Below are 17,131 nucleotides of genomic sequence, written 5' to 3'. Positions count from 1 at the left end.
TAAATTATCCATAAGATATATTTGGATACTTTATATGCACACAGATACAAAATAATTACAATTTAAGTTGTCCAGAAAAAGAGCAGGCATATCTGAGAGGTGGTAAGCTTGCCATGCCTGGGCAGCTGGGAATAGGCATATCACTCTTACCATGACTAATAAAATACGCTTGTGCTTCCTTCTCACCTTTTCATAAAGGCTTTTTCATAAAGGCTGTGTCTAGATAGACATTATCTGGAATGCCCCACCCCCACCTTGTCTTAGGGAAATCTGCCGCACCCCAACAATCGCGAACCAGAGTACTTTCTCCTCTGAGGTTCACCTTTGTGTCCTCTTGTTAATCATGACACCTGCGATATGCTGCATCGTAATCTCATCATATGACTTAACTCCCTCCAGTTTGGTGAAAGTGCCCCCAGGCCGTAATTATTAATCTTACTGTGAGTATCAGTGTCTTATTCAAGAAATATTTGTTGAAAAAATAATTTTGCAGAAAGGTTTCTTGTCTTGGGGGAAGGTGTGTGACTAAGGGGCCACAAGGATCCTGCTCAACTTCAAGATTCTGTGATCAGCACATGGCACTAAACTTGAAGCTGACTTATAGATGAGTAATTGGGAATACCCAGGGCCACTTTGGCTTTTGCAGCTATTGGAGGAGAGAAGAGAGGGGATTCTCTTCTGCCCTTCCTCTGACAGTTACACCAATAGACAGTCATGGGAGACCTCTGGGGGAGATCAGGGAATCATAGTTCGAATTTACTCTGGAATGTAAAGTGAGTTGTCCCCTCTCAGTCTCTGTGCCTTGGCACTGCTCCTCCCCAAAGCTGGAAGAATGTCCTAGCTCCTTTCTGTCTCTGGCTACTGTTACTTCTCTCTTCAGCCCTGCTGAGCCACACCATCCCCAGGAGGCTTTCGGGAAAGCACTTCCCCCTCTTTTCCATCCGCCAAGATGGGAGTTATTTCTCCTTTTCTGGACTCCCTCCCATTGCGGGGCGAGGGGGAGCAAATGGCCTGCCTGCACCAAGGTACTTCCCACAGCAGACCTCGCTTTACTTTTTTCCCCTTTAAGTCTTCTTTCTCCTTGTGGAAGTCATAGACCAGGTCCATGTGTGGTCTCTGCGCCTAATGCAGAAGATCCGCGCAGACACACACACACACACACACACACACACACACCCCTTTGCTATATGAGTGGATGCCAGAAAGAGTAGGATATCAGCATTTTAGAATTTTACAATTCCAAGAGCCTTTGGGAGTCACCTAATATCACCCTCCCTTCTACAGATGCTCTTCCTGGAGTCTCCTGAGGGAAGATTTTGGGTTCCTTCAGCCCCTTTTCTTCTCGAGGCCCAAAGCCCTTTTGCTGTTGATGATCTCAATATTCTAGGTACGTAGGGAAGGGTAGTTAGGTGTCAGTAGCCTCCCTTTTCCCCTAAGGGAAACTGACTCAGAGAAACGAGGGGACGGGCCTCGGTGGCGCGGGGGCTGTAACGGGAATTCAGGGCTCCGGGCCAGTATGGAATTTATTGTGCCTCCTTTTGGGAAGCGTGAAAGTGAAGTAATCGATTTACGAGCCCCCGGCGGACCCTTTAGCCCCCTAGAAGGATCGAGACGGGTCAGGAGGATTAATGCAGTTAAGAGCTCACGGCATTGACCCCTTGGCAACTTGGCGAGGTCCAGCCGATCCGCCGCCCTTCTCTCGACAGAGTGGCCAATGGGCTTCGGCCTCTTTAAGGCCCCAGCGCCCCGCCTCCGGCTCGTCGCCGACCTCCTCCCACCTCCTCGCCGCAGCTCGGCCAGTTCCAGACTTCCCTTGGCGATGAGGTCATCTTCTCGTTTCCCATTGGCTACGCCTGGCCGTCAGTCACAGGAAGTCCCGCCGCCGTCCTCACCTCCTTCAAACCCCTCCCTTCCCGCCCTCCCTTTAGTCCCCTGGTCCCAGCCTCCACAAGGCCTCTGATTGGCCAGCACAGCTGTCACTTTTCCAGCAGGCAGTGTGGGAGGCGGGAGACGGGTGTGGTGGGAGGGCCCGCAGCTTCCGTGGCTGAGAAGAGCCGGCGGCGGCCGTGTCTGTGGTGTCCGAGGCGGCTGCGAGAGCGACCGTTCCCTCCTCCTCACCCCTTCGGCTCCGCTCGCCACAGCCCTCCGCTCGCGCAGACTTCTCCCCAGCTCCGTGCGCCCTGGCTAGACGCTGAGCCTCGGGAGGGGAAGAGCGCGGTGGGAGCCGGAGGGGGACCGCCGCCGAGCCCGGGCTGGGAGGAGCGCGAGGCGGTGAGTGAGAGTCCGGGCAGGGGACCCCTCCCCCACCAGCCCCGCCCCGAGCATCCTTTCTCCTGGCGACCCCGCCGCGCGCCCTCGGGGTTGGCCTGGGCGGGCCTCGCAGCCCGGCCCCCAACCCGCCGCTGGTCCCCTCGCCTCTCCCCTCCGGGCCAGGGTCGTCTAGCCAAGGCGGGCGGGGCGGGGCCGTGCACCTGTGAACCGCCTGGCCGGGCAGCGCGGGTCGGGGGTCCGGGGTTCCGGCACCTGCTGCACCCCGGGTGTGTTTTGACTGCAGGGACCCTCTGTCGCACGCTTTCCCCGGGATCTGTGCAGACCCTCAGGATCCATGTGCAGCCCCAGGATTCCCAGGCCAGGGAGGCTTACCTGGATTTGTTGATGCCTGTGTCAGCAACCTGAATGCCGCCAGGTGTAAGGGCCCTGGTGGATTTGAAACTTGACGGCCAAGAACTTTACCCTCTAAGAAAGTGTCTGGCAGGACGCTTTGATTACACCTCCCACCCTGGCCGGTGCCGGAAGAACGCATTGATACTCTGTCGTGGCTGGGGCTGGCGCTGGCGCTTTCAGGTCAGATTCTCAAACCTGCCGTTTCCTAGCTGTGTAATCTCGGGCTTCAGTTTCCTCATTAGGAAAAGGGGCGTAATACCTATTACCTGGGGTCGTTGTAAATTGAGAACGACTGGTGGATCAGTTTGTGTTGAAGCACCAGCCCAGCTTGGCTTTGTCAGGATTTATCTTTTTTCTTGCTATTATAGAGCATAACGAAAAGGCAGTTTGGCAGACACTTGACTATTTACCAGCTGTATTTGGCATGAGGTATGTGTATACAGGAACGTGAAAGATGTCACTTAAATGTAATAATGAAATTACATCCAGCTTCATGTGTTTTTACATACTTTAAAATCCATGAGAAGTCCGAAGTGTGCAGGTTGCCAGCTTTTGAGATCTTTTCAGGATCTTTTCTACCTGATGTCAGAGCCTGTAACATAATCGTTATTTTCAATAAAAAGCTAAATTCACGTGTTTTAGGTTAGAGGACCCCCAAAACTCCAGATTTCACTTAAGCCGTTTTACTGTTGAAAAGCAGCCGCCTCCCAGGAGTGAGGTGGTACAGCCAGCTGGCACAGAGCCCCATGACTACAGGGTGGGGAACCCTTGGCTGAAAGTGATTTAATGAAGTTTTGCCTAACGTCGTTTCCATTTTTCATAGTGAATCAAAGGGCTTTACGATAGTTTCTTAGTGAAACTAAACTAGAGGCAAACCATTATTGCTTTTTTCAAAAACACGTGCAAAAAAACACTGACTATAGTCCGTTCTAGCACTGCTTCACGTCTTTGCCAGTAATGGTTAAGAGACCCTGTTTAGAAAGGCTTCCAAAAGTCACATCTCTTTGGATAGGTTTTTTATTTAGAGTAAAATCATGAGATGGAAGAGTAATATGTATCCCGTAATCCAAAAGTATTTACTGCAGACTTTCCACATCCTTAAGTACTCTGCTGAGTGCTATGAGGAAGGCATTTAAAAGAAGTATGAAACAGCATCCCAGCCCATAAAGGGCAAAACCAGAAAGTTTGGAATCACTCAGTACTAATTTTGGGTACTACTTAAGTAATGACTTCATTCATTCATTCATTTACTCATTCAGTAAACTTGTTCCTTGTCTGTAACGGGCCAGGTGTTTTTCTAAAAGCCAACATAATCGAGATAAGTGAGATATGGTCCCTGGTCATAGGAGCTCACAGTCTAGTGTGAGAGGCAGAAAGTGACAGTCGTAACACATTGAAATAAACTCCAGACTGTATAGGAGGGTCAAGAGAGCTTCTCTTTTGGACCTCAAAGAGAAGATGGCATTTGGGCTGAATCTCAACTCACCAGATGAAGGAGAGGAAGATCATTCCAAGTAGCTGAGCTTGGAAAGATTTCCTGATGAATCTTCTGACTGCTATAGCCTAGTATAAGCCATAGGGAAGGGGAAGGAAAGCGACATTTCTTTATGCTCACTATGTAATAGGCATTAATAATGCTAGGCTTTTAATGTTATCACTCACTTCTCACAGCAACCCTATGAAGTAGATTTTACCTCCACTTTAAGATAGGAAAACTGAGGCTCAGTTAGTTAAATAATTTGTCTGAGGTTACACGGTTAGTGACAGAGCCTGGACTTGAATTTCTTTCTTAAAAGTATGTATGCTCTTTCCCTTTTCACACTCTGTAGAGATAAATATAAGTGAGATGAGAAAGTTCCAGCTATATATTTTACTACATCAATTACAAGTTACTTTCTGCAAAATAAATGTTCTTATTTGATTTAAAGTTTCTAAAACTTGTTTAGCAAAAGCTATCAAATGGTAGTTATTTTATGTTTATAAGTGTGATGGCATTTGCTAAAAAGTGTGGTTCATGGAAACATTCAGTGGAAGACATGACCTACAGATTCTGTATGGGGCACTTAACAAAGCTGTTAACCAGGTATGGACTTTTCTTGAGACTGTAGCTTACATATTTAAGTGTATAAAGAAAAGGATGTGCAGAGGAGTGGCCAATTAAATAGACAATGAAAGGTAAAATAGTTTTGAATAATTTTTATGAAAGGGGAAATTAGAATTTTGAAGTCATATTAACATAGATTGTTATATTTAGAGAGACTACTATTGACTATAAGCTCCACAAAGGCATTTTGTATCTTTTATTCTCAGCTTCAGGAGCAATTCTTGGGACATAGCAGTTGCTCAGTTAATATTTGTTGAATAAAAGATGAATGTAGACAAATACATATTTATAGTGTGTTTATGTAAATGCTAGGGTTGATAGTTAAAATTGACATAGGAACATTTTCATCTGTTGAGAAAAAACTTTGGTCAGGAGGTTATATTTCAGAAGGTCTTTGAAAGAAGAGGGAGGACATTGATAGATTACAGATGAAGTGGTATAGACATAGAGGTAGTTTATAAACGGTTATACTTTGGAAGAAAAGGAACATTGAACAAAGGGAATGACCCACTGACACAATTCAAATATAGGCAGTGTTTATTTCTTTATTTTTTTATTTTTAGAGAGAGCACACCGCTCTCTCTAGGGAGAGGTGTTGAGGGAGGGATAGAATGTTAAGCAGACTCCATGTTCAGCATGGAGCCGGACATGGGCTTGATCCCATGACCCTGGGATCATGACCTGAGCTGAAAATCAAGAGTCGGACACTAAACTGACTGGGCCACCCCAGCACCCCATAGGCACTGTTTATTTCTATGGCCTTAATGAGTTTTGAGAATCAGGGAAACAGTGTCTGCTCTTAAGGAAATTATAGTTTTAGAGACTAGGTATGTTAGGTATCTATTGTATAATGTCTTACCCCCAAAGTTAGTGTTTAACCATAAACGTTCTTTCTCATAGTTTCTTTGAGTCAGGAATTTGGGAGCAGCTTGGGGAGTGGTTCAGGCTCAGGGTCTTTTCAGGAGATTGCATTAATGGGTCGTCTGGGGTTATAGTCATCTGAAGGCTTGACTGAAGCTGGCGGGTCCTCTTCTAAGGTGGCTACTCAGATTGCTGACAAGTTGGTGTAGGCTGTTGGTGGAAGATCTCAGTTCTTCTCCCTGTGGGCCTCTCCACAGAGCTACTTGAATGCCCTCATGGCATGGCATCTGGCTTCCCCCAGAGCAAGCAATCAGGACACCAAGCTGCACTGTCTTTTATTTATTTATTTTTTATTTTACTTTTTATTTTTTTAATTGCACTGTCTTTTATGACCTAGCTTTAGAAGTCACATACTGTCATTTCTCCCGTTTTCTTTTGGTCACACATTGTGGGAAGGGATTACACATGGGCATGAATACCAGGAGGTAAAGATCTTTAGGGGCCATCTTGGAGGCTGGCTACCTCATAGAACAGAAAAAGTGTTGGAAGAAGGTACAAAGTGCTGGGGGAGGGGAGGCAAGGATTCAGAGGAGGGAAAGATTTAATTCTTGTACCAGATTTTCAGAAATATTAATTGGGTGCTGCTCACTGTGTGCCTTCAACGTGGCAGGCCAGTAGGTGGAAGTGGGCACTGAATTAGGGCCATATGAAATGTAAGGAGTCTAGGCCGGCACTAAGGACAAACACTTAATCTCTGTGTGTAAGTTGAGGGTGGAGTAATTTTTCTGATATTGAGGAGAACAGTAACTTGTCAGATTGATAGACAAGCATAGACGCACAGCACAGTCTCGTGGCATAGATGCTGGAGCCAGACTTCCTGGGTTGCAATCCTGCCTCTACCACTTGCTGGTTGTGTGACCTTGGGTGTGTGACTGTAGTACTCTTACGAAGTCTTCTTAGTAACTCTCTAACTATAAAATGGGGATGATGATGGTGGCTGCTTTATATGGCTACTATAAAGATTAAACAAGTTAAACATGTGCCAAGTCCTTGGCACAGCTTTCCATGCACCACCATCATCATCATCATCGTTAATTTTAGGCAGTAGCCTAGAACTGACCATGGATGAATGAGGTTGGAGTCAGAGATGAATGAGTGTAGAATGATGTGAATGTTCAGATAGAAGCATTGAAATGTCAGTCATTGCTGCTCAGCGTCAGATTTTCCAGTTCAAGTACTTATGTTTACACAGTTTTTATTTCACAATTAGAGTTACACACAGTTACAACAGTACCTCTGGAGGCACCTCAGGAGGTGCACAGTTTGCCTGTTAGGGGTAACTTGTATTCTCGTTATCGGTCTTTGAATTACTGGGCCTTCTATCTGCAGAGTGGGTTTAGTCAGAAGCAGTACTTAGAGGTGCATACGCTTAAAAAGAGCTTAGAAGTGGAACCAGGACCCATAATAATAGCAGAGTGAGCACTTTTGTGACTGGGTCGCAGAAGAACCTGCAGAGATTCTTAATACTGTATCACTTCTTCGAAGAGGGGAGCTCATCGAACTCCGTGTCTCTGTAGGTGCTAAAGCAGGAATTGGGTGATCTGCCAGGGTGCCTTGGGTGGAGCTAATTGCCTAAGTGGCCTTTAGTTCTGCGGTTCAGAGACTCCAGTCCAACTCTCATTGTTTAGTTGAACAGAGGCACTGAGAAATTAAGTGGTTTGAGGTTCCACAAGAATCTCGTGGCTGAGCCTGGGCCAGTTCTTCACCCCGTGTTTAAGGCCGGCTCACATAGTCGTAACAGAAGATCTGCAGAATCTTTGCAAGACTGAGCATTGTGAAAATTTCCTTTCTTCAGATACCATATTTTTAGTTTTGTGGTGTATCTGGTTCATTTGCTTCCCTAGTCACTTTCATTCATATGCTTTTAGAAATCATTCCTTAAGTGAGTGTTAGTTACAAGTAATTTGGAAAGCTCAGTTTGAAATCTGGGATGTATCCTCTTATAGGTGGGCTACTTACAGGTCTTTGACCTCTAAAATTGTAACTGGGAATTATGAGGGATTTTGATTTTTTTGAAAACCTTTTGTTCTGGTATCAAAATTTAAAGTATCAGAGTATCAGAGAGTAAAATAACTAGTGAAGTAACGTGTCAAGTTTAAGGGCATGAACAGAGCTGGGTACTGACAGTTATCAGCTTTGTAACCATAGGCTTACTACTTAACTTTCTTGTGACTAGTTTTTTCATCTGTAAAATGGGGTTCATGATTCTTACTCACAACATGAGGTTGTTAATAAGGATTACGGAGTCATAGTGGCATCACTGTTGTGCTACCTCATTAATTCTCACACCAGCTCTGTAAAGTAAGTAGTAGCACCATTTTGTAGATGAAGAAAGAGAAGCTTGGAGAGATTCACTAATTTAGGAAGAGAGCAATCAGGGTTTGAACCAAGATCTTTTTTTTTTTTTTTTTTTTTTTTAAAGTAGGCTCCACGCCCAGTGTGAGGCTTGAACTCTCGACCCTGAGATCAAGAGTCACATGCTGTACTGGCTGAGCCAGCCAGGCGTCCCCCCAGTTCTGTCTTTGAATTAAAAGTGCTAACTCCCTACGATAATGTGTATGAAATGACTAACTTTGCCTGTAGTAAATGTCTGTTCCTGTTCACTTGCATAGTTTGTGAAAATGTTAGTATACTGAGAATTCTTTATGGTAGCAATCAAGGTGTTGTAGCATTCAAAGTATTCTTTGCAGTATTCCTTATATGTATCTTGTTGCCATTCCTGAAATAGAAAGCTATACTAGTGATTTCACATCCTAAATTGCTCAATAAATACTAAATAAGGGCATACTATAGTGTCCAAATTTTAAACATATTTTGTCAGTGTTTCAGTTATCTTTGTAACTGTAAATGGCATAAGTGATGCCAAAGTCCCTTAATCGTGGTTAATCTGTACATATTTCCACTACCACAAAATTTACAGGAACTTGGAAAGTTGTCCTCTCCTCATATTTTAGAACACACCATGTTGCATTTTGGTATGAGAGTGGTGTTATTGGTTTCATGGTGAAACTGGCTTTATTGTTGACTTTATATTTTGTTACATGATGGATGTATTTTGGGGGTAAGATTATTTTTATTTATTTATTTTATTAAGTAAATTCTTTGCCCATTGTGGGGCTCGAACTCACAACCCCAAGATAAAGAGTTGCATGCTCTACCAACTGAGCCAGTCAGGTGCCTCTATGGGATGGATGTCTTTAAAGTAGTCTTTTTATTTTTATTTTGTTTTTTTTTGTTTTTTTTTTGAGAGAGAGCAGGTGAGCTAGGCAGAGTGGCAGAGAGAGAGAGAGAGAGAGAGAGAGAGAATCTTAAGCAGGCTCCACATGTAGTTTGAAGCTTGACGTGGGGCTTGATCTCACTATCGTGAGATGGGGGCTTGATCTCACGACCATGAGATCATGACCTGAGCTGAAATCAAGAGTTGGCTGCTCAACTGACCAACTGACCGAGCCACCCAGGTGCCTCTAAAGTAGTCTTTTAAAATTTGCCTTGTATATGTTATCTTGGCTTTCAAAACAATTTAGAAATGAAGGGTAAGGACAATGTTCTTTTATATCTCTGATACATGTGATAATCACTTTTTATGGAAAATCAGTTGAACTAAAGCTTTCATTCAGAAGCCTTTCACTCTTTAATTCTAATATTCCAGGTTAATGCCCTAAGGGGGCATGGGAGGCAAAGATGTGGTGCTATTTTAAATTCTATATTTTGTAGATTCAGTGGATCATTTCACATTCTTGTTGATATTTCTTTTCTGTTTAGATTTTTTTGTTTTTTTGCAAGGGAGGATCTGGGAGTCCTGGAATGATGGGAATAGGGAGCCACCAAGAATACAGTGAGATCATAGGTTAGTGATTTAATTTGAAATTAAATAAATTTGAAGCTTTCCTTTACGCAGTAGAACATCATGGGGTGGTTATTGCTCATTTGTGTAATATCTGTCATGAATCTTTGTATACATTGAGTGAAACAGCTATTTAGTCCTTTCCTAAAGCAGTCACTCTGTAGCATGATCGTGTTTTATTTTATTTTATTTTATTTCATTTTATTTTATTTCATTTCATTTCATTTCATTTCATTTTAATTTTATTTTTTTCCCCCTTTCACTTTTACCTGAAAGCTGATTCTGAAGGTGAGCCTGCAGAAACAATTTGTATAAAACTGGGCATGACCTGTACAATTTGGATAAGGTATTCATGACATTTTATTTTCAACATGTTTAATAACCTGTTGGGTGCCTAAATAAAACTGAGTTAATTATAGTGTAACCTTTTGTTCTATTTGGAGAGTGTTAAGGGATTTTTGAATACCTTCCAAAATTCACCTTCATCACATGAACTTAGAAAGCTCTTTCTAGAGCAAGGATCCTCAAAACTTAACCTGCATGAGTCTCTACTTCTTCTAGTCACTTCTTTGTTTTGTTTTGAAAAAGTGTAGTAGGTTTTCCTACTGTTTGGAGATAGTAGTGATGAGTCTGGAGTTGAATGCACCTGTTTTCAATTCTGGCTCTACTGTTCACTGGCTGTGCGATCTTGGGCAAGGGAATTAATCTTTCCAAATCTCTATTTCCTCATAGGATGGCTGTGAGAGGTAAATAAGTTACATGTAAAGCATTTAGCACATAGTAGGCATTCTATGCGTGTTAATTTTCCTAACACCCAGAAGTTTTCTTTTGTAGCAGTAGCTACAATTGCAGCAAAATAATTGTGTAATTGTTTATGTTTTTCTTCTCATAAGCTTTGTGAGGACAGGGGCCATGTGTGTCTCTTCATTGCTATTTTCCCAGCATTCAGTGTAGTGCTTGGCGTGGCATATAATAGATGCTCAATAAATACTTGTTGAATGAATGAAAGTGACTCACCCCTTCTCCTTACCCTGTCCTTCCTTGTCTTAAATGACAGTGTCCTGAACTTACACTTGAGAATTACTCAGCTTTTTACTTGATTCTTGGTCCATTAATGACTGGAGCTAGGTAAAGGGGAAGGCAATGAACAGATGAATAACGGCCAGAAAGAGAGCATAACAATATTCAAAGTAAGTTGTAATATTTTAAAATCATAGTACTCTGGGATTTCTAACCTTTTCTAATCTGATGTCCAGCCCCAGATTCTACCAAAACAGTTTTTGGCGAGGCCACCCCTGGCTTGTATGTTGATGAACCAGTGGGTTGTCCTCAGCTTAGTAAAACGTACTTAGTAAAATGTACTAGAGATTTGGAAAGATTAATTCCCTTGCCCAAGATCGCACAGCCAGTGAACAGTAGAGCCAGAATTGAAAACAGGTGCATTCAACTCCAAACTCATCACTACTATCTCCAAACAGTAGGAAAACCTACTACACTTTTTCAAAACAAAACAAAGAAGTGACTAGAAGAAGTAGAGACTCATGCAGGTTAAGTTTGAGGATCCTTGCTCTAGAAATTCTTATAGTAATTCAGGTAAGAACCTTGATGTCATCTTCTCTTTCTTTCCCACTTCATATCCAGTCCATCAGCGAATCCTGTTAGCTCTCTTTTGTAAATATATCTGTATCTGATCATTTCTCACCACCTCCGTCATAATTATCCTTGTCCAACCCAACTGATTAGTTTAGGTTCCTGTGGCTAGCTACTGTAACAAATTACCACCGACTTGGTGACTTAAAACAGCCTATATTTATTCTCTTATAGTCCTGAAGGCCAGATGTGTGAAGTCAGTTTCACTGGGTCAAAATCACGGTGTCAGCAGCAGGGCTGCACTCCTTTTGGAAGCTTCGGGGGAGAGTAAGTTCCTTGCCTCTTCTGGTTTCAGGTGGCTGCTGGCATTGCTTGGTTTGTGGCAGGATCACTTCAGTCTTCAACGGCAGCATCTTCAGATCTCTGTGCACATCTCTTTCACCTCTCTGTCAAATCTCTCTGCCTCCCTTTTATAAAGACATGTGATTGCATTTAGGGCTCACTCAGATAATCCAGGATAATCTCCCCATCTCAAGATCCTTAATCACATCTGCAAAGATTCCCCCACCTTTATTATTATTATTGTTATTATTGGCCTTTTAAGGTAATAATCACAAGTTCCAGGGTCTAGGATGTAGAAAATGTGGGTATCTTTTTTTTTTTAAGTTCATTTATTTTTTTATTTTGAGAGTCGGGGAGTGGAGGAGGGGCAGAGAGAGAGAGGGAGAGAGTGAATCCCAAGCAGGTTTCTCGCTGTCCACGCAGAGCCCACTGTGGGGCTCCATCTCTTGAAACATGAGATCATGACCTGAGCCGAAATCAAGAGTTGGACGCTTAACCAACTGAGCCACCCAGGTGCCCCGAAAATGTGGGTATCGTTAGGGTGCCATTTTTCAGTCTACCAGTCTGTTCTTTGGCTCCCAGAGATTCACATCTGTCCCGCATGCAAAGTACATTCATCCCATTCCAACATTCCCAACAGTCTTAACCCATTGCAACATCAACTCAAGTTAAGATCTCATCTACATAACATTAGCTTAAAAGTACAAAATCTCATCATATAAATCCTCTAGATTAGGTATAGGTGAGACTCTGGGTATGATCCATCTTGGGGCAAAATCCCTTTCCATCTGTGGCCCTGTGAAACAAGAAAACAAGTTATATGTTCTCAAAATACGGTGATGGGACAGACATAGACATTCCTATTCCAAAAAGGAGAAAATGCAGGGAATAGGTGTGTCACTGGTCCCAAGCAATTTTAAGATCCGGCAGGGAAAATGTCATTAGTTTTCAAAGCCTGGGAGTAATCCTATGTGGCTTGAGATTCCTGCTCTGGGCCTGTGGCTTTGGCTTTTGGGCTCATGGCTCAGCTCTAGGAGTTTTCTTTTTCTTTTTTTTTTTTTTTTAATTTGTTAATGTTTATTTATTTTTGAGAGAGAGAGCGCGAGCAGGGGAGGGACAGAGAGAGAGGGAGACACAGAATCCAAAGCGGGCTCCAGGCTCTGAGCTGTCAGCCCAGAGCCTGACAGGGGGCTCCAACCCACGAACCCTGAGATCATGACCTGAGCCGAAATCGGGCGCTTAACTGACTGCGTCACCCAGGTGCCCCATGACTTACTTATTTTATAACTGGAAATTTGTACCTTTAGACCCCCTTCGCCCATTTCTCAGCACTCCCCCGCCCGAACCTGTGGTAACCACTAATCTTGTCTGTGTCTGTGAGCTCAGTTTTTTTTTTTTTTTTTAATTTCACGTATAAGTGAGATCATATATTTCTCTTTTCTCTTATTTCACTTAGTGTAATGCCCTTGAAGTCCATTCATGTTGTTGCAAATGGCAAGATTTCATTCTTTTTTATGGCTGAATAATATTTATATATACCACTTTTTCTTTATGCATTCATTCCTCAGTGGATACTTAGGTAGTTTTCATCTCTGGCTGTTGTAAATAATGATGCAGTGAACATGGGGGTGCATACATCTTTTCGAATTAGTGTTTTTGTTTTCTTTGGATAAATACCAAGAAGTGGAATTACTAGATCATATAGTAGTGCAGTTTTTTTTTTTTTTAAGTCCATTTATTTACTTTTTGAGAGAGAGAGGAAGGGAGAGAGTGTGCTTGCATGTGCTTGCGTGTGTGAGTAGGGGAGTGGCAGAGAGAGGGAGAGAGAGAGAATCCCAAGCAGGCTCTGTACTGTCAGCACAGAGTTTGACGCAGGGCTTGAACTCTCGAACAGCAAGATCATGAGCTGAGCCGAAATCATGAGTTGGCTGCCCAACTAACTGAGCTACCCAAGCACCCCAGGTGTGCTATTTTTAATTTTTTGAGGACCTTCCATACCATTTTCCATCACGGTTGCACAAATTTACATTCCTACCAACAGTGCATAAGGGTTCCCTTTTCTTCAGATCCTCCCCAACACTTGTTATTTCTTATCTTTTTGATAATAGCCATTCTAGCAGGTGTGAGGTGATATTGTGGTTTTGATTTGCATTTCCCTGATGATGAGTGATGTTGAGCATCTTTCTGTCTTCTCTGGAAAAATGTTCAGATCCTCTGCCTATTTTTTAATTAGACTGTTTTTTTTGCTATTGAGTTGTATGAGTTTTTTAAAAATATATTTTTGATATTAGCCCCTTATCAGCTGCATGACTTGCAAACATTTTCCACCATTCTGTAGGTTGTCTTTTCATTTTGTTGATGGTTTCCTTTGTTGTGGCAGAAGCTTTTTAGTTTGATGTAGATTCAGAGCCACTTCCACATTTCTAAGTATTTACACTGAACACTCCACTTCTAGATGCCAAAATATCAGGGTTCAACCAGAGAAATAAAATCAGGAGATATACATAAAGAGATTTATTGTAAGGATTTATTCCTTATATGATGCAGGGGCTAGCTAAGTATAAGTATGATATCCATAGGCTAGGCTCTCTTGAGCTGAAGTTGTTATCCACAGGTAGAATTTCTTTTTCTGGGAAATGTCAGTTCTGCTTTTAAAGCTTTTTATTTTATTTTTTTAAATGTTTATTTTTGAGAGAGAGTGTGAGCAGGGGAGGGGCAGAAAGAGAGAGAGGGAGAGAGGGAATTCCAAGCAGGCTACAAACGGTCAGCAAAGAGCCCGACTTGGGGCTTCAATTCATGAGCTGTGAGATCATAACTTGAGCCAAAGTCGGGACGCTTAACTGACCAAACCACTCATGTGCCCCTGTTCTTAAGGCTTTTGAACTGATTGAATCAGGCCTACCTAGATTATCTAGAACAATCTGCTTTACTTAAAGGCAACTGATTATGAATATTAATCACATCTACAAAATAGCTTCACAGCAACACTTAGTGTTTGAATAACTGGTGACTGTGGCCTAATCAAGTTGACCCATACAACTGACCACCACATAATCATTATTATTTCTTGCCTGGATTATTGCTGTAGTAGCTTCCTTTGATCTGAATCCCCATTTCTGCTCTGCTTTCTTGTGATCTGCTCTCCACATAGATTATAGATCTTATGATCTGCTTTCCAGAGTCAGTTTCATGATCTTCCATGGTCCCCATTGCTTACTCTGCTGCAATCCCACTGGATTCTTTGCTGTTCCTGGGTCATACCAGGTCTTTGTGCTTGTTGTTTTCTCCACCTGGTATATACTCTTTCCCAAAATCTTCACATGATTTACTTCCTCACTTTTTTCAGATCTTTACTCAGATGTCTCCTTATCAGAGAGACCTCCACATACAAGAAAGCCACCTTGCTCCTTAATTGAGGGCAGTCCTTATTTTCCTTTTTTGTAGAAATTGACATGCTGGATGTAAAATTTACATGGAAATGTAAAATATATATATATATATATATATATATATATATATATGTATATATATATATATTTTTTTTTTTTTTTAACATGGAAATGTAAAGGATCTGAAATAGCCAAAATAATTTAGAGTTTTGTTTATTTAGGTTAGCTCTATATCCAACATGGAGCTCGAAGTCACAACCCCGAGGTCAGGAGTTGTATGCTCTTCCAACTGAGCCAGCCAGGTGCCCCTAGAATAGCTAAAATAATTTAGAGGTGGAAGAACAAACTTGGAGGAATGAAATTACCCGATTTCAAGAAAACGTAAAGCTAGAGTAATCAAGACTGTGTGGTATTAGTGTAAAAACACAAATATGGATCATTGGAGCACAATAGGGAATGCTGAAATAGATGTATCATCAATTGATTTTTTAACAAAGGGTTAAATGTAATTCAATAGAGGGAAGAGTAGTCTTCAACAAATGTTGTTGGAACAATTGGGATATTTGTGTTTAAAGAAATGAATGTCAATACCTAACTCACACTGTACAGAAAAAATTAATTTGAAAGGGCTCATAGAGCTAAACATACAAAACTGTAAAATTTCTAGAAAAAATTATAAGAAAATATTTATGACCTTGGGATAGGCAAAGATTTTTTAGGAAACAAAAACACTAACCATGGAAGAAAAAAATGATAAATCAGATCTATCAAAAGGAAAACCTTCTGTTCTTTAGAAGATACTGTAAGAAAATGAAAAGGTAAGCCAGACTGGGAGGAAATATTTATATACACACACACGCACTCTATATACATATACATGTGTGTATATGTAATTTCATATATGTGTAGATATCTATAGATTTATCAAAGGACTCATATTTAGAATATATGAAAAGCTTTAAAAATAATATGACAAATGGCCCAATTAAAAATGAACAAAAGCTTTGAATAGACACTTCGAAGACAAAAACGTATTTGAATGTCCAAAAGCATAAGAAAAGATTTTCAACATTAGTCACCAGGGAAATACAAATTAAAACTATATCACATACCATTTCGTGCCCAGTAGAATATATAAAATTAAAAAATATGGAAAAGTCCAAGTATTGGTGAGGATGTGAAACAACTGGAATTCGTGTATGTTGGTGGTGGGAGTATGACATACCGCACTTTTGAAAACAAATGGTCAGTTTCTTTAAAGTTAAATACATACTTATCATGCAACCTTGTCCTGCACCTTGGTATTTATTATCTAAGAGAAATGAAAATATATCTTCCCAGAAAGACCACGTGAACGTTCATAGCACTTTCATTTATAATGGCCAAAAATTGGAAACCACTCAAATACTATCAACAGGTGAATAGGTAAACAAACCGTGGATAAACAGTGAATTATAGATACATGCAGCAGTGTGAATGAATCTTGAAAACTCTGTTGAAAGGAAGTAAGAAACAAAGGAGAACTTACTTTATGGTTTTATTCATTCTTTTATTCATTCAATCATTCATTTTAGAGCATGCAAGCTGGGGAGAGGGGCGGGGGGGGGGGTTGGGTAGAGAGAGAATGAATCTTAAACAGGCTCCATGCTCAGCCCGACATGTGACTCAATCCCAGGACCCTGGGATCATGACCTGAGCTGAAATCACGATATGGACACTCAACCAACCAAGCCACCCACTCGCCTCTATGGTTTCATTTATATTGAAGTTCTAGAATAGGCAAAACTAACTTATAGTAATAGAAGTTAGATCAGTGGTTGTTTGTGGCTGGGGTGGAGGGGGAGGAGGAAGACTGCAAAAGGGCATGAGGCATGATGGGAGTGTTTTCTTGATTGGAAGTGGTGATTACATGAGAATGTGCATTTGTTAGAATTAATTGAACTCATTGGAACTGTACACTTAAAATGGGTGCATTTTATTGTAAGTAAATTATACCTCAAAGTTGATTTAAAAAAAAATACTGTGTGGTCAGTGCTCTGTGGACTAAAAAGGTGTTTGTAGGCCAAATTTGGTTGCGGTCAGCCAGTATCTAACAGCTGATCTATACCCCCACACATGTGCACGCTACAAAAATGCCTGGTCCGTAATGGTCTTCAAATTTCTGTTGAATGAGCAGGTGGATGACTAATGTGCCTTCTTGCATCACCATTGCAAGAAAATACTTCATTCTTCACTCTCCTGCAGCTTCAGTCATTTTACAGAGTTAATTTGTTTGGC

At 41.7% G+C, this 17,131-nt stretch overlaps 1 protein-coding gene across 3 annotated transcripts in view; it reads left to right on the top strand.

Annotated features, from left to right (window-relative positions):
- The first annotated feature begins 2,377 nt into the window (after positions 1–2,377).
- Positions 2,378–17,131, top strand: part of MRTFA (myocardin related transcription factor A) — a 213,204-nt gene continuing 198,450 nt past the window's right edge. The window contains exons 1-2 of one of the 3 annotated variants that reach the window (XM_042947903.1): positions 9,287–9,536; positions 11,358–11,450. In XM_042947903.1, the coding sequence (XP_042803837.1) occupies positions 9,494–9,536; positions 11,358–11,450 (136 nt within the window). In that variant the 5' untranslated portion in view covers positions 9,287–9,493. Of the gene's footprint in view, positions 2,845–9,286; positions 9,537–11,357; positions 11,451–17,131 lie in introns of those variants that run through there. The other 2 variants (XM_042947902.1, XM_042947904.1) reach the window with 2 other exon arrangements.

The sequence above is a fragment of the Panthera leo genome, chromosome B4, assembly GCF_018350215.1.
Source record: "Panthera leo isolate Ple1 chromosome B4, P.leo_Ple1_pat1.1, whole genome shotgun sequence".
NCBI lineage: Eukaryota > Metazoa > Chordata > Mammalia > Carnivora > Felidae > Panthera > Panthera leo.
This window is presented reverse-complemented; position numbering and strand designations above follow the sequence as displayed.